Source organism: Pleurodeles waltl, chromosome 1_1 (genome assembly GCF_031143425.1).
Source record: "Pleurodeles waltl isolate 20211129_DDA chromosome 1_1, aPleWal1.hap1.20221129, whole genome shotgun sequence".
NCBI classification, from domain to species: Eukaryota; Metazoa; Chordata; class Amphibia; order Caudata; family Salamandridae; genus Pleurodeles; species Pleurodeles waltl.
This window is the reverse complement of record NC_090436.1, coordinates 214,114,973-214,136,806: the sequence shown is the minus strand read 5'-3', so window position 1 is coordinate 214,136,806 and position 21,834 is coordinate 214,114,973. Positions and strand designations below refer to the sequence as shown.

At 45.2% G+C, this 21,834-nt stretch overlaps 1 protein-coding gene across 2 annotated transcripts in view; it reads left to right on the top strand.

The window, feature by feature from the left end:
* Positions 1–21,834, top strand: part of NADK2 (NAD kinase 2, mitochondrial) — a 547,365-nt gene that overhangs the window by 96,721 nt on the left and 428,810 nt on the right. For both annotated transcript variants that reach the window (XM_069221023.1, XM_069221015.1), the window contains exon 2: positions 2,136–2,224. In XM_069221023.1, coding sequence (XP_069077124.1) covers positions 2,136–2,224 — 89 coding nt within the window. The remainder of the gene's footprint in view (positions 1–2,135; positions 2,225–21,834) is intronic.

The window sequence follows — 21,834 nt, the reverse complement described above, 5'->3', positions numbered from 1 at the left end:
TAATGGGGTACAGTTAACATCATTAGCAATGACAGATTTTTTAACACACCTTAACATTGTTCATCACAAAACTGCTTTATATTGCCCACGAGCCAATGGTCTAGTAGAAAGGGTTAACTGCATGGTCAAAGAATGTATCCAATTGGCTAACATTAATCACATAAATGTGGAAAAGGCCATCCAAGAGATGTTATGGGCTTACCATACTACACCTAATTCTATCACTAACATATCTCCATTTGCAGCATTAAATGGCAGAAAACCCAGCACCAAATTATATCCTGCATGGTTGGGGGGGGAGGAGACAAGGTTGAGCACAACTCATCATATGTTAAAAACAAAATTGTTCTACACCAAAATAAGTATAAAAGATATTATGACATCAAACATGCCACAAAACATCAACCATGGAAGGTGGGCGATTGGGTATATGTTAAAAAAACAGTAAAGCAGGAACAGATTCAAAATATTTTGAACCCATGCGTATTGGCGGTGTCAAACAAAATGTAGTTATTATGGATAATGTCAAATGTTGGACATGTATAGGCTTGTTAAAAAGATACCTATAAAAAGATTCATATACCACCAGTGGAAAAATACCTGTGAAACCTTTTCAGAAGAAGAAAATACATCAAATCAAGATGAAATAGGAGACTAAGTAAAAAGAATATTTAGAAGACAAGTCCAAGCTCCTATATGGCATAAAGACTAAAAGATGAATATACGTTAGGAATGTTAATAATCCTTCTTTAGCCAATAGGTTCATTTTAAATCTGTTGTAGTTATAAATGTCTCCTATGTTCCAGCGTTGTAAATTTGGGAAGTTAAATGTATTTTTACTCTTCTTGTTTTATAAGATGCAAGATGTGTTGTAATGAATAAAGTAAGAAAGTAGTATGTTCCTACTCCCCTCCATGCTTAGAATATTAATACATTCCATCAGTTGCTGGATAGCTTTACTTAGAATGTTGGACTGAAGAAAAATGGAAACAATCGATGCTGGCTGGAGAAATTGGAGGTGGAGCAGTGGAGACTTGAATAAAGGTGTCAACTTTGATGGAGAATCTGTCATCTTTAGAACAAGGGAACTATTTTGTAACATGGAAACTTAAACAGCAATAAAGCAGACCTATTTAAGTGGGTAGAAATATCGCCCGAGTGTGATTTTTTTTATTTTTTTTAATTTTTTTATTATTGACCGTGCTGACAGTAAAGTGCCTTTCTTTAGCAGGTACATTAATACCTGCTAAAACACGGATGCTGATTTGTGTAAACTTGCTTATTTGCATTGCATCGTTGCCCAGCCCGTATGTGTGTTAGGCAGAATCCAAATATTCTAAAATGTAGAGATTCCCCATACAGAACCTGCGGGTTGCAAACATACCGCTAACTACCATATTTGCAGACTGGATAGAGTTGCAGTATCCATAGAACTTTTAGCAGGCTGACTCGTAAACATTAGTGGACCAATAAATACTGCACCTTAATGCCGTTCATCTACCACACGCTCAGTGTATATACCATAAGTTGAAGTTGAAACTTGATTTTATTCAACATGCTGTACACAACTTTTTTTCGGTGACTTCAGAAAATATACTTGATCACTACGATAGCGAAGTGTATCCACCACAAAAATAAAGCTTAAATTAATCACTCTCGCAAGCCATGAAAGTGCTTTGTGAAGTTAGATATGCAGTCTTAGTGGAAAGTTTATTGTAAATTGATTACCCTTACTTAGCCCCATACTCTATCCCACCCCTATTTGTATTGTACAAATCCCTTAATCCCTTCTTTAACATTCCATTGTCTGTCCTTATCTATCTACATCTGTTTGTGTGTATGAGCACGGAAACCTTTCCATTAAGCAAAATGCTGAACTGTTTGGTTTGTCAGTGCTTGTGTGTCTCTTATGACATACTAGGAAAAGGATGTCTGAAACTTCTTGCAGGAGATAACATCTATGTGCACCATTTCTTTTTCAGCGTATCTTCCTTCTAAGTCTCTCACAAACTGCTGCAGGAATTGATTATGTAAGGCGTTGCAGTATTGCTTTCTTCACCTTTTTGATCTAGTTAGTACCTCTGTGTGTTTATATCTACAGATCAATTAATGATTTCTATGCTTGTATTTCATAGCTGGCATTGAAAGGATCTAATTACAATGGATTGTTGGAGCGGCATCACATTCATACAAAAAATGTGCAGCATATTATCAATAGTTTACGGTAAGAGCGCGTTTGTTAAATTTTACCGCATGCCTGTTGCTTAGAATATTGCCAATCTGAACAACTGGTGACTCATAAGAGTGCTGAAGTGTTCTTTTTGAATAAACGGATTCGTTGGTAATGTGAACAATCACTTTTGCTTTGCAGGCATTCGACGCATAAATAGTGTGTGCAGCTATTACGTGCTTGTATGTTTGGTTTGATTTTTGTTGGGGTGTGTACGGCACTGCAGCATGTTTTATAAAAATCTTTCATAGTAGCTATAACGAGCTGAGTGGACGGTAGGAGGATGCCTAATAGAATCAATGGCTAAAATACTGGGACATACACATTTATGACTTCAGTTCCGTCTAGTTACAGTATTTGAGGGCAACATGGAAGAATGTTTCTTTAGGCAAGGTGTCCTATCATTATGATTAATAAGGTAACTTTAATTCACATTTTCTGTAAATTAAGACACCAAAGTTGTAGAAATGTTGTTTATTCCTAAAATAAGGGCAGCAGTATGAAAATGTTTGATTTAAACGGAGCGCGCACGCTGTAGTGTAATGCACAAGCTTTAGTCAGAGGTTCAAAGATTTGTTATAAAGATGTAACTCTTACCAATTGCTTTTGTTGAAAAAACTTGATTAGATGTTAGTCCTTTCATTATATTATTTATTGTGTAAGCTCATGCCTGCACTTCATTTAAAATTATTTAATTGTTAAATATCTGCAAGCAATTCAAAATGCTAGTAGGATTATATGGCCCACTAGGAAAGACAGATTGGATTTTTTGTGTTGACACTTGCAGTGTGCTAATGTTGAGGCTGTTTCGCCCTCCCACTGGCTTGTCATTGGCTATGTTATGCTCTGTTTCAAGAAATGGTCTGTAGGAGCATGTTCTTCGTGACCCATTTTTGTTTTGTAACGAGACTTAGTGTTGTCATTCAGTCTGTTGATGTCAGTTTGGCAGTAGATTTCTTTTCCTAAGGTCCTCATCACCTCTATATCCGATGTCCACCTCACCAACACCCAAGGATCATCCACTCCTTTAGTATAGCATCATTGCCAGATTCTTCGCCCAGCTGTGAATCAGGATAATCCTCCTCTGGACATTTAACAAACATTTGTTCACCATCTGCATTGAGTGTAACACATTTCTGGCAATACCGGTCTTGATCATAGGGTCCCCTCTATTTTGCTATCTTTTTTCAATTAGTCATTTGTAGAGTGCGGCGTTGTCACCCCTGGGGATATCTGGGTGCTATGGTGCGATTTCTCTGTCGAAGAGCCAGGTCTTGAGTGTCTTCCTGAAGTCTGCCAGTGAGGGTGCGGTTCAGAAGGGGAGAGGTAGGTCGTTCTAAGCCTTGGCATTGATGTAAGAAAAAGAGCGGCCCTGTGCGTCTGTGCCGGATTCTGGGTATGTTTGGAATGCCAGCGAAGAGGAGCGCAGGTGTCTGGTGGGTTGGTGGAAGCATAGAAGGTGGTTAATGTTATCTGGTCCTTGATCATGTAGGGCTTGGTAGGCGTGCATGAGGAGCTTGATGTGTCCTGTCTTCTGGACAGGATCCAGTGGAGGTTTCTGAGGTGGGGGTGATGTGGGTGTGCCTGTGAAGGTCCAGGGTGAGTCTGGTTAGGAGCTGGGAGAAGGTGCCGGTGTAGATGGTGTTGCTGTAGTCGAGGCAGCTAGTGATGAGGGCCTGGGTGATGGTTTCACTGGTGTTAGCTGGGATCCATCTGAACATTCTGAGGAGCATGCAGAGGGTGTCACTTCATGGTCAGTTCCATGTCGAGGATGCTGTCACGGTTGTGTGGGTGTGGAAGTGGGTCCGAGCTCTGCTGGCCACCAGCTATAGTCCCATATGGAGGTGTTTTTACCAAAGATCAGAGCTTCCATCCTATCGGAATTGAGCTTGAGGCAATTTGTTTTCATCCAGTCGGCTAGGTTGGTCATAGTGTTGTAGAAGTTTGTTGTGGTGGTGGAGGGGTATTCAGTCAGCGAGAGGATGGGTAGAGTATCATCTGCGTAGGATATTATGAGTCCGTGGGATCTGACTATGTTGTCTTTGTTTGTGGCCTCCTGCACGCCTTTCCGCTTGTACCCCTTCTGGCCAGAGTTCTCAAGAAGATCAAGAACGACTTGGCCCAAGTAACCTTTGTGGCTGTGGACTGGGCACAAAGAGTCTGGTATCCAGAGCTGTTGAGCTTGGCCATCGATCCTCTGATCAGGCTGACCCTTCTGGAGCATCTTCTGTCACAACAGCAAGGGAGCTGACAGTTTTTGACATTCTGCCCGAAATATGTAATGTTACCTTGGCAGCCATGCGTCCCTCCACTAAAACGGTATACACCTGTTGGCATAACTTGGTGGCATGGTGCACAGACAAGTCTGTTGACCTCCCAGTCAGCCCCTTTTTCCGTCAGAGCTGTGGTTCTTGGTGGTGGTCTGTTGGGCGATGTTGAAGTGGACGCTGCTGTGGTTGTATGAGGAGAGTTCTGTGACATGGCTGAATCTGACTGTCGCTGCAGGTGAAAAGGGGGTCAGCTGTGTGTCCGGCTTTGTGTGTGAACGTTGACCAGTTGGGTGAGGCCTATGTTGCTCATGTTCTCAAGAAGAGTGGTGGAGTTGGAGTTGTTGGGGTTGAGGTCACTATATAGGATGTAGTGGTTGGAATCCATGGCAAGTGGTGCAATGATGTTGGGGATGGCGTCACAGAATGCGGGTCGATGTCCTGGGGGGGGGGGGGGGGGGGGGGGGGGAGTCTGTATACGAGGATGCCTCTTAGGTTTTTTTGGCATTGGTTTGTAGCTGGAAATTGAGGTGTTCCATGAGGGTTGAGGTGTCTTCGTTGGTGGCAATGCATAGAGTGGTGTTCTTGAAGTTGATGGTGAGGCCCCCGCCATATCTGTTGGTGCGGTCTCGGTTTGTAATCTTGTAGTTGTCAGGTGTTTTGCAGTAGCAGTGTTGGGGTTTGGGGAGGGGTTAGGCCATGTTTCAGTAATGAAGGTCACGTCGGGGAAGAGGGAGGTGATGGTGTCCCAGAGTTCCGTGATGTGTTTGCAGATGGATTGGGCGTTGAGCAGGATGTATCGGTGTGTTTCACAGTTGTTCATAGCCTTCTGGTGGGAGTGGGTTGGGTTCCGTGTGGTCTGGTGGCTCCATGTTGCAGGAGAAGCGGCAGCAGATGAAGAGTCTCTTAGTTGCTTGAGGTGGTGCAGCAGTTGCTGTTGTGGCGCCCCAGGGTTCATGGCTCTGAGCTCCTCAGTTGTGTGTTGGGAGAGCCAGAGTTCCTGATGCTGGGCGCGCGGACCAGGCACGGACAGGTATGGACGGGCTTACCTCTGGCATGCGTCCGCTGCTCGGCTGTACTGCAGCCTCCATTAAGTACGTCCTGGTGGGAAGGAGGGGTGCCTAGGGGTAAGGAGGAGGGAAAAAGCAGGAAGCGGCCAGGATGGGGCAGGGAGGGCAAGTAGAGGCAAAAAGAGACAATAAAGAGAAAATAAGGAAAAAAAGGAAAAATCGAGTGCAATGGGGAATAAAGGCAAATCGAGTCACACGAAGCAGCAAAAGGGACAAGGAGCAACAAAAAGGGAAAACGACAGAGCAGAAAAAATGAGCGCAATAAGGTAACTGGCAATAAAGGCAAGAGAGAGGCCCTGGCAGCACAGAGGAGAAAGTGACACAAAGTGCGAGAAATTAGTACAGAGGCAATAGACATGTGAAAGACGAGAAGAATGATAGTCAACAGGAGAGCTAAGTGGAGGAGACAGTCGCTGGACGTCAGTGTCGGGAGACCTGTTGCAGGGTGAGTTGGCGCATAAGCCCTATGTAGAGTAAAGAGATGATTCTGTTTCAACTGATCAGTTGAATGCGGGACCGGGAGCATCGTCACCTCTGCGACCCAAGGACTCAAGATGGCACTACTGACAGCAAAGTGCATCAAGTATACATCATGGCACAGACAAGCTTGAAGAGGATTGCAGACCCCGAGGTAGGCGTGAGGACTCGGAGACGTGAGATTGAGGCCAGTGGGGGGGCGCTTAGCGTGGGGGGTGGCTGTTTGGTGTGCCGTTTCCCATGATTGGGGTGCAGTTTGCAAATAGGTGGCACCACACCTACAAACAACATATATAGTGCCCCATTACAAATGGGGGCTATGATAATTATGCCTCTCTTGTATTTCCACAGGTATCAATGACAGACATCATAAATGATAGGTATCATCTTATGACACCACATTAGTAAGATGAATTGCACCATATCACAGAGCATGTATTATTTATGCTTTCATTAGAGGTAGTCAAATAAGGAGTGGCACCAGGGACCCCACCGTGGTCCTGGAGAGGAGCCTAGGGGTAAGGCTTCGAAACATGTAGACTAGGAAGTCGGGTACCTTACATTCCCCACTTCCGCAGCCCCTTTTTAATCATACTGCTTCCAAGAGATCTATTAAATCATTGGAATTACTAGTGGACAGTTATTTATAACTCACCCAAGACCCCACCACTCCTATCCCTCCTTTGATTCACATTGATGAGACTACATCAGTGCTCCCAACGTATCCTGTAGTTCCTAGCATGCCCCAAAGAACGAGAAGAAACCCAATGATGGAGCATGCCACCAAGGGGTAACTGGTGGGTGAGGGTTTTTCTAACAAGAAAATCCTTTTTCCTATCCGTCCTGTGGTAGTTCTTTCAGCTGGGCCTTTTTTGTAATGTTAAATAGGCTATAAGGAAGACAGACTCCGACCCACAACCTCCTTCTCCCTCTCTGTTTTTGACTATCTGAGACTAGACTGAGACTTCTAGCTTGGTGAGGGAATTTATATTTCTCACAGTCTTTGCCATGCTGCCCTTGACATCGCGACACCACCGATTTAACTGGTTACTGTTTATACTTTTTTTGTTCAACAGGGGGAGTTGGGGGGGGGGGGCAGGATGATGTACCATGAATTGGACGGGAGGACTGTTGTAAGTCTGTGGCGCAGTAAGGCAGGGCTGGTAGGGAGTTGGCAGGTGATGTTTACGGTCTAGTACGGTTTTAGGGGACAGAGTTTAGGGAAGGTTGCCGAACACCATAGAAAAGGGAAGATGGAACAGAGGAGTAGGGACACCTTCACATGACCACTAATAGTATAGCAGTGTTATCATGGAATGTGAACTTGGGGAGTCACAAAATTGAGCAGGGTCTAGTAAGTAAAGTCTTATCATGGTATGCAGGGATATAATTTTCCTGCAGGAAACGCATACATGTGGCACAAACGCCCCATCGTTGGACAGAGGGAAATACAAAGTGGCGGACGTGCTGATAACACCAGATGATCAAGTGGTGTAGTCATTTTGGTTCAGAAATCTCTGCATTTTGAAACAACTAGAATATGGAGAGACACCCTAGGCCTAAATATACTGATAGTGGACTGTTGAAAGCGAGAACAGATGGCGCTGGTTAATGTTTACGTGCCTTCAGGACTTCAAATTGAAACGCTACAGGTATTAAGTCGGGTAGTAACAGAAATCCTGCATGCTTTGACAATAGAAGGTGATTTTAACGTGCTAAAGGATCCTTTCGCGGACAAGACATATACAAAACAAGTACGAATAGCCCACGCAGTGAGACTTGGTGGGTTTATACGGGCATTGGGAGTGGTGGATGTGTGGTGCTCCATCCATCTTCAAGATAAAGTCTATTCTTACTACTCGGGGCTCTGTACAGACACACAGTTTAGAGCACGGGAAATATCGGGTCACTCCCCCTGTGAAATTAGAATATAGACTTAGAATATTAGACGGTTGGGTGAATGGCAGATGGTGGCATGGTGGTTAACCTTGCCAGAAGAAAGAGAGAGCCTAACTAAATTAACAGACCACCACTTTAAAGAGAATGGGGAGACGGACACAGATGAGATTGTTCTATGTGAGGCTTATAAAGTGACTAAAAGGGGGAAGATAATTGCGAGGGAAGTAGCAGATAAAATCAAGAGGGAAAAAGAATGCAAAGATCTAGAGGAGGAAAGACATTTAGAAGATAGACAGGCTCACTCACAAACCAATAAAATAAATCGACTGCCAGAACAGAGGAGAGCAGAATATGAAGCGGTAGCAGCAAACAGTTAAACTACTATATGAAGCAAGATAATGGAGAATACACGAAGGAGGAGACAGAGCGGGGAAAGTACTAGCCTGGCTAGCAACTAAGGAGGTGGCAAGATAGCATATAACTGAGATGGTAGACCCTCGAGAGAGCAGTGTGCAGGGTGTCAATCAATCAGTAATTTGTTAAGTGCGCTACTCACCCGGAAGGGTCTCGAGGCGCTTGGGGGGGGTGCTGCTGCTCAAAGAGCCAGGTCTTGAGGCGCTGCCTGAAGGTCAGGAGGTCCTGGGTTATACGTAAGTTGAGGGGAGGGAGTTCCAGGTTTGGGTGGCAAGGTGGGAGAAGGATCTGCTGCCGGTTGTGGTACGGTGTTTGCGGGGGACTGTTGAGAGAGCGAGGTTGGTGGGGCGGAGCTGGCGTGTCGGGTTGTGGAAGTTGAGACGATCGTTGAGGTAGGCCGGTCCGGTGTCGTGGAGAGCTTTGTGAGCGTGGATTAGGAGTTTGAAGACAATCCTTTTGTTGATGGGCAGCCAGTGGAGGTCTTTGAGGTGGGCTGAGATGTGTTTGTGGCAAGGGAGGTTGAGGATGAGACGTGCTGAGGTGTTCTGGATGCGCTGGAGTTTTTTCTGGAGCTTGGCTGTTGTTCCTGCATAGAGGGCATTGCCATAGTCCAGTCTGCTGCTGACGAGGGCGTGGGTGACCGTTCTTTTAGGTTAGCAAGCTCATAGTAGAGGCCATGGCAGGAAGATTGTCCCTGCAGAGCATTAAACAAGTTGAGGGCGCTGCAGTTGGAGGCAAACCTAACGGAAGAAATCAGAACAGCACTCGTCCAGCTGCAAACTATGAAAACCCCTGGCCCAAATGGACTACTGGTTGAATTCTTATGTCATTTATCAGCAAAGGTAGTACCTCCCCTACATAAGATGTATATTAAGGCTTATGAGACAGGACACTGCCTGTAGCTATACGTACCGCTACAGTGGTTCCCATTCTGAAACCAGGGAAACAGTCGGACAGATGGGATTCCTACAGACCCATTTCCCTACTGAAAGTAGATGCTAAGATGCTAGCGAGGTCCCTGACGACAGTCTCGGGGGAGTAACATTAGAAGTGATACACCTAGATCAAAGTGGCTTTGTGCAATATAGATCCACACGCTTTAACGTTCAAAGATTATATAATAACATAGTGGTCCCTAGACGCTCGCAAAGTATTCGATTCGGTTGACTGGCCCTATATGTTTGCACTACTGGAAAAAATGGTCTTTGGCCCAAAATTTTTAATATGAGTCGAATTATTATACACATCTCCCCCAAGCAGGAGTGAATTTGAATGGAGTCCTTGCAATAGTATTCCAGATAGAGAGGGGAATGTGGCAGGAATGCCCCTTTGTTGCTGTTATTTCTTTGCACTAACAATAGAACCGCTAGTAGAATGGATGAGACCAGACTCACAATTGAGGGTTGGAGATGGGATCCACCTTGGAAAGATCATATTTTGCTGTATGTGGAGGACGTGCTGTTACATCTAGCTGATCCTAATAAAAACCCTAGACAGAATAAGAGAAATACTTGCGCTCTTTGGAGATTACTCAGGACTCCATATCAATTGGGATAAATCCCTGATCTTCCCAGTGGGTCGATGGGTGGTGAGTGCTGCTCTCCCAATGGCACTGTGGATTGAAAATACACACTTTAAATATTTGGGACTTTGGATATCTACGCCTGCTACCGTACATTATGAAGATAAACGTTTACCCTTGGTGCAAAGCTTTTGAAAGGGATGTGCAACACTAGGGAGGATTGCCTCTTTCCTTGATGGGTAAGTCAGCATTATTTCAAATGGTGGTCCTCCACTGATGTACCCACATACTACAAAACAGCCCCTGCTGTTTACCTAAACAATTTTTGCAAGCGTTTGCGGACTCTGCTGTGGCACAGGTACCCTGAGAATAGCACTCGCTAAATTACAGCGATTTACATGTGAGGGAGGGATAGCCCTTCCCAATGTAAAACGATATTTCAAAGCAACAATGATAAATGATTGGGCCTCTACATCGTTGATCCACCTAATGTTCCGAATGGATAGAGAAATAAGAGAGAAATGGTACCTACACGTGCTCTACCGAAGAAGGAAGCTCCTCCGGCTGTCTGTGGAGGTGTGGCATGAGCTCCACAAAGTGATGGAAGGGAAGACGTACTCCGGGGACTCCATTATGGGTAGGCACAGGCTACAAGAAGTCACTAAACTGAAGGGTTTCTGACAATGGAACTTAATATCAATCAGCACTCTGGTGAACGTATGGGATGCCAGTGGAATGGCACCGTTCTCACATTTCCAAACAGAATATAAGATGCCATACTCTTAAATATTTAGATATTTACACCTGCGTCATTCCCTGATGGCACGGATCACAGCTGGGGAAGAAATTATGGATTACTAGACGGGCCCTTATAAACAAACATGATCTTTCTCACCTACCAGACCATTATGAGGAATACTCAGAAAGATCTAGTAACACTGAGAAATAAATGGCCGACTGATATTGGCGATATAGGGGATGAGGAGTGGATAGAGGTACTACAGTTCTCAGACACACAGCAAATAAGTTAATACAGCTCAAAATTCTACAGAGTGCATTACACTAGAACACACCTACATTTCATAGGGAAAATACCTGATGACTCCTAGCTGAGACAATGCAAGCAACCAGGGACTTTGCTCCATATCTTTTGGGAATGCCCGTTACTGAAAGAGTTCTAAAATAAAGGTGGCCACTGGAGTGGGGATAGAGATGACCGCCCCATTGACCTTACTGGGGGCCTGGAATGACTCAGACACCACTTAGTCCCAACAAACACTGATTAATCTGGTGTCCCCTGTGGGCAAAAGGTAGATAGCACATAGATGGGGATTTTCCAGAACCCACAAGGTTAAAAGACTGGGAAAGGAAAATGGATATGAGCGTATGTACAAGAAAAAGAAATATATGAAGGGGGAGGGTGCCCAAAGGAATTTAAAAAAGTTTGGAAAGGATGGACATTCAACAAATAAATATTTTATTCCTGGCTACCTTGGAGGGTGGGGGGGCAAATGGTTTATGCATTGTATGTTGTAAGGTTTGGAAAAGCAATAAAATGCTTCACAAAAAAACCAAAATGTGGTAGGTGGAAGAACGCAGCCTTGACGTGCCTACCCATTTCAATTAGAACTTTCTGGGTCAATTTTGGAAAGAGGAGAATTTCCGCTTTCCAGTGGTACCCTTCCATAGTGGATTCCTGCTTGGAGATCAGTGCAGAAGGGCGATACTCCAAGCAGGAATCCACCACTAGACACTGGGGTGGGGGGAGGCCTTGAGCAAGGGCTTTTGCTCCACCCCAAAGTATTTTAGACAGTTCATGCCTATTTGTATTTCTTCTTCTGTAATTTCTTTTGTCAGAATATCCTGATCATGTCAAACCACCTATTGATCTCCTGATACTTTGCATCCATGTGTTCCCTACATAGGAACAACTTCCCATGTCTACTCATTTTGAGTATACAGAGGACTTTCTGGGTAGTTATTAATAGCTAGCATATTGTTGTGGGTCTCCTGAATCTTGATTTTCCATGCCAGCAATATACCAATATTTTACCCATACTCTTGGTTCCGTATACTTCTAGCTTACCACTTATCATGTATCTTTTATTTCAACTTACATCTACATTTTAATTGTAGTCTCCATAGTTCAATCTTAATCTTTTCAGATATCGATTCCTCTATTATATTTCCGTATTTCTAGTTTCTTCTAGAAGTATCTTGTCTTCTGCCTTCACGCCCTTTGTGTAGTTAATAGCCCACTTGGTGGTAATACCTTGTAAGCATGCTTTATAAGCATTTCAGACCGCATTAATCTAGCAACTTCCCAAATTTCCCCCAACAGAAAGTAAATGTGTTAAATTCTAAGAGCTTGGGCATGGCAGATTGATTAAGTAGCCTCCTCCCCGTGATCCTTCTCCATCATAAAGTTGTCTTCCATAGGTCTAAAGTTGGAAATACCTTAGCATATAATTTATCGTATCTCGCCGATCATGCTATCTCAAACACTTGTTCTTTAATCTTCATATCTACAAACAAGTAACCTATCCTAGATCTATGCCCGTATTTCTACAATGAAATGGGTATATATTCTTATGTCCATTTCTTGCTTTCCAGATATCCATTAGATCTAGATCTTCTAAGGTGATTTCTAAACATGCAGCCAACTTGGGGAGAGGTACAGTGTGGTCTTGATTTAGAACAATCTATCTTAGTATTCAACAAAGTATTAAAGCCCCCCCCCCCCCACACACACACACACACACACACACACACACATAGAATTGGAGCATCATAATCTAGAATGTTGGCAAAAAGCTGTGTTAGTGAAGATAGATCGTCTAAATTAGACCCATAATAGCCAACATATGTATATTGGAATTTGTGTATTTGGAACAACGCGTGCACCTACAACTCATTTCTGCTTCTGAATGAATAATGTGGATATTCATGTTCCTCCTAATCAGTAGTGCCACTCAATCATTGCACCCAGCATGGGTGGTCCCCCTGGACCAAGTATTGTCTCCTGAATTAACATTTTAGCTCTACCTGCATAAGGTGTGTTTTTTTGCAAAAGTATTAATTCACTGCCTCTACATCTCAAAAACAATATTGTACATCTTTATCTTTTCCTGGTTCTAAGACTGTTAGCATTTCAGTATGGTATACTAACTGTAGGTTTACTCATGGCGGCTGACCTTAAAACACCTAATTGAATGAGCCCATTTTCTATTGGGTAAGACCAGAAATGTATGTAGACTGAAGTTTAATATTTTGAACCTCAACTTGCTCCCCAGCCATTGATACCCCTGCCCTTCATGGGAACCCTCTGTAAATCTCTTGACTTCCTTCCACCCGTTCGAGTGTCCCCCTTCATGCTTGAGCCCTGTGCAATAATTACTAAAGTATGAGATGGCAATATAAAGATTGCTCGTGAAGAACCAATAACCCCTTAGTTAAATTCATCTAAATATTTTGTATTCCCCCTAAAGTCCAGACTCTGGCTTCATACCTTTTTTCCTTCTTTCTGATGGATACAAGCTACCTGTGGATTCCTCACCTTACGAATTCATCCTTGTGCCAGCATCCAACAGAAAGTTCTCTTCCTAGCTCTCCACGTCGACGAGGACGTCACAATTGCACAGCTCCATGCGACTCCGACTGACGTCACCATGCCAATAAGAGGTCCTCGCCGGCGTGCTGAGGTCAGTTTCCTTTTTTCTGTGCCTTTGACGCCAACGTTTTTTTCCTGGCTCGTTGGATAGTGTGTATCTTTGGTAGTTACAATGTCTCCCCCGAGAAAATCGGGTTACAAGCCTTGTAATGAATGTGGCGGTAGGATGTTGGTCACTGATCCACATGAGAACTGCCTTTGGTGTCTTAGCTCTGAGCACGATGTCGAAGGGTGTGGATCGTGCCAGAGTATGAATCCTAAGGCACTTAAAGGGAGGCCAAGCTTTTCTTAGCGAAGGCTAAGAAGAAGGGCCACAAGAGGGCTTCATCTCATGCTTCTTCCAGGAGGCAGAAGAAGAGGCGTCGTCATGACTCTCGGCGCCGTCATGATTCACGGCGCCGATCGACACGGAGCCGATCGAGGTCGAGGTCTCCATCAACTCGACGTCAAAGTAATTGGGAGGTGAGCCCTACTGTGACTCCACAGTCCCAGAGTCCAGGAGTATCTCCGATGCCGTCAGTCTGAGGTGGCTCCTCATAGCCCTCTGTTTTCTCCGGCACCGCAAGAGCATGATGTGCAGCAGCAGGATCAAGATCAGAGATATCCTGCCTTTCCGGCTCCGGGAGCGGATCCGGCGGCATTTTTAAATGCCATGTATGCTGTTTTCTAGGCTATAGCCCCTGCTGGTGCACCGGCGGATCCCACGGGGCCATTAGCTTTTTCACTGGGCTCCCCAGCTCCATATCAGATGAAGCCGTTTATGCCGTTTTGCCCGGTTGAGGGTGTCGGGTCGACGCCGATGATGTCTCCTCGAGGTATGGCATCCCCATCTAGATCCGTGGCGCCGTTGCCATCTCCGCGTCAGCCGATGCCGATGCTCTCCCCTGGCCAGCTGGCTCAATTACCTGCATGCCAGCTGACTCCGAAGAAGGTGCCGTTGGAATCCGTGTCGGCGCGGGGTCCGAGTGATGCTCGGATCCATACATCAACTTCTGTGCCTTGTCGGGATTCGGCGTCGGTGGATTCGATGTCGAGGTTAGAATCCCGCTTGAGATCTCGGAGAAAGGCCTTGCGTCTTCTTGAAGAAGAAGAACGCCGGCAGTTGGAAGAGGGTGAGCGTATGGAGCCTTTGGAGGAATACCAAGGATTGGGGTCAGCCAGTGGGCTGGATACTTACCCAGAATGGGACATTTCATCTCCGGGGGAGTTTACGGAGGAAGCAGCGTCATTCCACTCGGTCATTAGAAAGGCAGCAGACTATTTAGACCTGCCTTTATCTGCAGCAGAGGTAAAGACAAATCTGCTAACTGAGGTGCTGCATCCCTCAACATCCTCCGCTGATCCTTTGCTGCCCTTCAACGAGGCATTGTTGGAGCCTATTATGGACTTGTGGAGGAAACCAGTTTCGTCTCCAGCTGTTAATAGAGCTGTGGCAAGGAGGCATAGGGGAGCACCCGGGGATCCTGGGTTCCTCTCATGTCATCCAACCCCAGAGAGTTTAGTGGTTCAAGCGTTTTGCTCCACAAAGTCTGCTCCTGGTCCGTTCCCTGTGGCCCTGTCTGATAGGGAGTCCAAACGAATGGACCAGTCTTAAAAAAAAGATCTTTTCGTCTTGCAGCATGGCGCTTAAGGCTGCGAACGCTACCTGTGTGCTGGGCAAGTATGTCCATGCCCTTATGGATTTAGCCAAGGCTATGGATATGCCACAGGAGGCACAGAGGCCTTTTGGAACACTCTTTTTGGATGCACAGGCTCCGGCGCAGCAGATTCTACAATCTGGCCTCGATACCACAGAATCAGTTGCTAGGGCGATGGGGAGATCTGTTGCTACAAGGAGGCACGCGTGGCTGAGGTCGTCCAGATTCTCCTCTGATCTACAGACCACCTTACTAGACTTGCCCTTAGATGGTGAACGGATGTTTGGGGAGAAAGCTGACTCTGCCCTTGAACGTTTTAAGGAGAGCTGAGCTACAGCAAAGTCCTTAGGCTTACAGGCTACCCCTGCTGCCCCTTATAGGTCTTTTCGCAGGTTCAGAGGTTTTGGTTGTGGGGTGGTTTTTCGGAGGCCCCAGTACTCGGCCCAACAGCCTGCCAATCCATCTTATCGACCCCTTAGAGGGTGTGGGAGGGCTAGAGCTAGAGGGGCAGTCCAGCAGCACTCTTCTTCGTCATCCTCTTCCTCTGGTGGACAACAGCAGAGGAAGCAGCCCTAGTTTTCCCAACTTTATCAAACATGCCTCTCCTGTAGGTGGACGGCTTTGTCTTTTTCTCTGCAAATGGGAGTTGATAACAGCAGACTCCTGGGTGTTTAATATTGTGGAAAAAGGATATGCTCTCCCCTTTCAGGAGCTCCCTCCTCCCTTTCCCCCGTCCCTTGTTTTATTCAGAGGACCATCTTCTGTTGTTGCAACAGGAGGTTTTGGCCATGTTATCAAAGGGTATGATAGAGTTGGTTCCGGAGCAGGAAAGGGGTCAGGGTTGTTGGTCAAGATATTTCCTGATCCCCAAGAAGGACGGTCGCCTGAGGCCGATCCTAGACCTGAGGATTTAGAATTGGTTCCTCAAGAAGAAGAAATTCAAAATGCTGACTCTAGCGCAGGTACTTATGACATTGAACAAAGAGGATTGGATGGTGTCTGTCGACTTGCAGGATGCGTACTTTCATATACCTATACTCAAGTCACACAGGAAGTATCTCCGGTTTGTGGTGGGGTCGCAACACTACCAGTTTGCTGTCCTTCTGTTTGGGCTTACTTCAGCACCTCGAGTCTTCACAAAGGGGATGTCGGTGGTTGCAGCACATCTCAGGTGGAAGGGAATAGCGGTATTCCCTTACCTGGATGATTGGTTGGTCAAAGCCAAGTCTCCAGAGGTGGTGCTGCATCACCTGCAGGTGACAACCCAGTTGTTGTTCGATCTGGGGTTTTCGGTAAACGTGCCCAAGTCTCACCTGGAGCCCTCTCAACGCCTCCTGTTCATAGGGGCAGTACTGGAAACAACATTGTATCGGGCCCACCCTCCGCCTCAGCGGATTCGGAACATTCAGGCGCTGATTCCAATGTTTCGAAATGGAGCGTTTGTTCCGGTCCTCAAGGTCTTACGCCTGTTTGGTCTGTTTGCTTCTTGCATTCTGTTGGTCACTCATGCGCACTGGCATATGAGGGCTCTTCAGTGGTGCCTCTGCAGGCAGTGGTTTCAGCACTCCAGGGACACTGCAGTGGATCTCCAATGGTGGGCAGTGGACGGCAACCTTTCCCAAGGAAGGCCGTTCTCACTGCCACCTCCAGTGGCCACAGTTGTTACGGATGCCTCCACTCTAGGGTGGGGGGGCTCATCTGGGCAATCTGGAGATCAAGGGTCATTGGTCTCCGGTGGAACAGATGTTTCATATCAATCTGTTGGAGCTGCGGACGATACGTCTGCCTCTCGAGGCCTTCCTTCCTTCCCTTCGCAGTCAGTCGGTTCAAGTCCTCACGGACAACACTACCGCGATATGGTACGTAAACAAGCAGGGAGGAGTAGGGTCGTACCTTCTCTGCAGAGAGGCTCTGCGGCTCTGGTCCTGGGTTCAGGACCATCAGATTTGCTTGATAGCAAATCATTTGACCGGGGTTCTGAACGTACGTGCGGACAGTCTGTCTGCACTTCTTGGCCGATCACGAGTGGCGTCTCCATCCAGACCTAGTCCGGTACATCTTCGAAATGTGGGGTAGATCTATTCGCCACTCTGGAGAATGCACACTGCCCGTCGTTCTACAGTCTCCAGTATCCGTTGCAAGGAGCGTTGGGGGACACGTTTCAAATACCCTGGGATGGCCAGTTGATTTACGTGTTTTCCCCCATATCCTTGATTCCTCGGGTCCTTAGGAAGATTTGCCAAGACAGGGCCCAAGTCATCTTGGGGGCACCGGATTGGCCGAGAAGGGTGTGGTACCCAGACCTTCTACAACTCTCAAAGTGCCCTCTGCTCTGTTTCCCGCTCAGGGCAGACCTCCTCTCGCAGTCGCAGGGGCAGGTTCTACACCCCCACCTCCAGAGCCTGCACCTTCATGGCTGGAGATTGAACGGGACAACCTGAGTTATTTTTCTTTCCCACCAGCTGTAGTGGATGTTATTCTATCTTCCAGGCGACACTCCACTAAATCCATTTATGCCAGTAGGTGGGCTAAATTTGTTATTTGGTGTGGAGCGAAGCAGAAAGATCCCTTGAGAGCCCACCTTTCCGATGTTTTGTTATTTGCTCTTGATTTAGCAAAGAAAGGCTGTTCAGTAGCTACAGTGAAAGGTTGTTTGGCCGCTCTATCAGCTTTTCTTTGTCTCTCGGATCAGCCCTCTTTATTTAAATCTCCGATTGTAAATAGGTTTATTAAGGGATTGCTTAATAAGTTTCATCCCACGCCCTTTCACACGCGTCAGTGGGATTTAAATCTTGTTTTAACATTTCTGATGGGTTCACCGTTCAAGCCCATGCATTCATGTACTTTAAGGTATTTGGTTCTTAAGACTGTATTCTTTATTGCTATAACTTCTGCTAGGAGGGTTGCGGAGCTTCAAGCCCTTTCCGTAAAACCCCCTTTTACCTTGTTTTTTCCTTATAAAGTGGTACTGAAAACGAGGGCAGTTTTCCTGCCAAAAGTTGGCACTCCTTTTCATATGGGGCAGACTATTACCCTTCCCTCATTCTACCCTCCTCCCCAGCCCTCTAAAGAGGAAGAGAGCCTCCATTGATTGGACCCTAGAAGGGCTCTCTGTTTTTATATTGAGAGGACGAAAGACTTTCGCCTAGAGGATCAGCTGTTTGTGGGGTATGTTGGTCAGCGGAAGGGCAGAGCAGTCCATAAAAGAACAATCCCCAGGTGGGTCATTCTTTGTATAAAAGTTTGCTACTCACTGGCAAAGAAAGTTCCTCCTGAGGGTATCAGGGCTCTCTCCACCAGGGCTAAGTCGGCCACTTCGGCCCTAGCAAGGGGAGTCCCGGTGGTGGACATTTGTAAGGGTGCAACTTGGGCGTCCCTCCACACTTTCGCTAAGCATTACTGCTTGAATGTTGAGGTTCGGAGGGACGGCCATTTTGCGTGACCTGTTTTACAGGATTTCTTGGTGTAATCAGATGGGCGCCCACCTCCGAGTGTGGTACTGCTTTGGGACTCTATGCATAAGGTGAGTAATCCACAGGTAGTTTGTATCCATTAGAAGAACAAGGTACTTACGTTTGGGAATGCTTTTTCTGGTGGATACAATAGCTACCTGTGGATTCTGCACAGTCCCACCCGCCTCCCCATTGCCTGTCTGATTGCACTAGGATATATGGTTGTTTAGATATATGTGTATATTGTTATTTTTTCCTATATATATAAATGATGGTTTTTGATTATGTTGCATCATGAGGGTTTTATGTATATATCTATTTATTGGATTTATTGTGCAAGTTGGTTCTCACCTGTTTGCCTCAAAGGCACGTAAAAAATGGGTGAAGTTGACGTCAGCACGCCGGCGAGGACCTCTTATTGGCGCGGTGACATCAGATGGAGTCGCGTGGAGCCGTGCAATTGTGACGTCCTCGTCGATGTGGAGAGCTAGGAAGAGAACTTTCTGTCGGATGCTGGCGCATCATAAGGTGAGGAATCCACAGGTAGCTATTGTATCCACCAGAAAAAGCTTTACCGAAGGTAAGTAACTTGTTCTTTATGTTCTCGATCAGCTTATCGGATTCCTCTTTGGTTCTCAATATGTGCATCTTATTATTTTACATCACCTTCAGAAATGCCAGAAATTTCAGCTGCGCTTTAGCCCCAGACTCTGAGGTTTGACCATTTTCCCCACTAAGGAGCCATCACCTTTCTCTTGTCCCATGAAACCATTCAGGCCTAATGATGCAGGTAAAGTCTGTAAAACCTGTTGACTTTGACTTTAAGGCTGTACTTAGAATGAAATACTTTAACAAAAAAGTATAAAAGCTGTCCAGATTTTTTTTTTAGGGTGATTTCTGTTTGGGTTCATGCTGTTGGGATCTCTATGGAACCTTTGAATTTCCGCACTCAAGTCGCCCTGACTTTCAGATGCCCCCTGAAAAAGTCCATCTTCGAATAAGCTTATTACAAAAGATTTTAAATCCAAGCCCTCAGCACCTTCAGGCACACTTACTATTTTGATATGATTTCTCCTGGCCTGATTGTCTAGCCTTTCCATGATTTCTAGGATGGACTTAATATGCACCATTAAAGTCTCTTTGAGTTCTCCATCTATTGAGGTTTTAGCCATTGTAGCTTCGAAGGAGGAAGTTCGGACAGCCAGATGAGTCAGTTTACCTTTCAGTGTTTGGCACTTCTCATAAATGTCATACTGACTGCTCTAAGACTTGGCAAAACCAATTCTTATTTCATCTGCAATTCCTTTCAGGATTTTCTCTACTCTCTGTATGTTAGATCTCAGAGGGTTCAGATTGTCATGGCCAGAGCTGCTACCAATGTTTGGATCTTCTAAAAGGGCAGGACCTCAAGATGACCCTGGGATTACACCAATACTGGCTGATGCATCAATAGGAAGGACCACACCTTCAAAGATGTCCCCGGTAAAGGCAATTAGTTCAAATCTGCTATATAAAATCACATCTTGTTGTGTGGTCGTGGTCTAGGAAGCTTGAAATGCCTCCAGAGTGGTGTCTGTATTCTCAATTGACACTAAAGCTTCTGACATCCTTTAGGAGTTAATTTATTTACTGCCTTCTGCAGGGAGATTTACTTTGTCATTCCGGTGTGCTGCCATGTCAATACAACCAGCTACGACTGGGTGACTAAAATTTAAGGGAGTGGGGCCTGCAGAGGAAATAGTTTTGTGTCCCTTGTGTACGTTCTCCTCCTTCCCAAACTAATGTCTCCTAAACCCCTTTGACCTAAGTGCCTCTCTTGTGATCCTCAAAACAGACCTCAGTGATGGAGTTCTATTCATTCAGCATTTTTTTGCAGTAGTGGTGAGCAAAATTTCCCATTAAGTGCTAAAATGGTAAAACTAAAAAATTTTTATAGCCCCTCCTTCAACCTCTCCCCATATGAAATTGCTTGAAATGTTGAATGCCAGTTTTAGCCGACTACACCAAGCGATTGCCAGATTTTGTGCAGCTCTTCATGGGATTGTATATAAGTTGCCTTGCATTTGCAAGGAGGATAGATTGAGCACTTTATTGTGACTCGGCCACACCATTTGCCAACTAGAATGCTGGGAAAAGGAAGGAATGTGATACCACACATCTTATCGCTCTAAACAAATAAACCAAAGTAATCTGTAAATATGTAACTGTAAAAGCTTGAAAGGTTTCTTGACATGGTCAGATAATGCAAGTAACAAAAAGAGAACTGTAAATAGAAAATTCTAGTACAAAGCAATTGACTTCACTAAACATAAGAGAAACACAGCAGTAATTCAATTCACCACATATTCCTTAAGGTATTTAGGTCATCTACATGTTCCACTGCAACCCACTGCAGAGCCATGAAAGCACTCCCTACGTCCAGCGTATGACTGACTTCTCTCCATACAGGTTGATTTTCCTACAAGCTGAGTCCACTACTCTTACACACACAAACTCTACTCATATTTCAGATTTTGCTGTCACTATTTTAAACAGCGTTGTTGATTAGCTTGACAACTTTGATGGGTGCACCTAATCACTACCAACACATTGCAGTTCTTCACTCCATACTTTGTTATAATTATTTTTCCTTCTCTCCTTCTGTAAATCTTACTCCTCTTTACTCACCCTTAACAGACCTACCCCTTATTCCGTGTGATCCACCCTGGTGCAAGCCTGCAATGAGGTCGTCTTCCTTTGGATAGATAGCTCAAATGAAGATCTCCCAGTTGTGAAATGTGGAGATATGCCATCATTCAAAATTAAGCTTTAAACTGCCTCTAAGTATAGCCATTCACACTGGCCTGTTAAACAGTTTCACGACCCTGTTTGTTTGTGGCTGGTACAAGTGTTTTCTGTGCTTGATACCAATCTCTGAGAGAAAAGCTTTCATTTCTTTGAATAAAATACCATCCCATTCCATTGCCAGTCAGCAAACAGTTAGGTAGACTCACGTGCCAGAACCTCCATACTAAACTAATCATCTTGTTAAACAAACAATCCTAGCCCACCTAGAAACTATTCTACTAGAACTGTCAAATAAGGAATCACATTTTCTCTGCCCATCAGCCAAACAATGTCCAAAGCCCTGTGGTTAACAGGGTGACTCTGGACAACCCATAGGAGAAACACTGGCTTCCAAAACTGTTTCATGTAA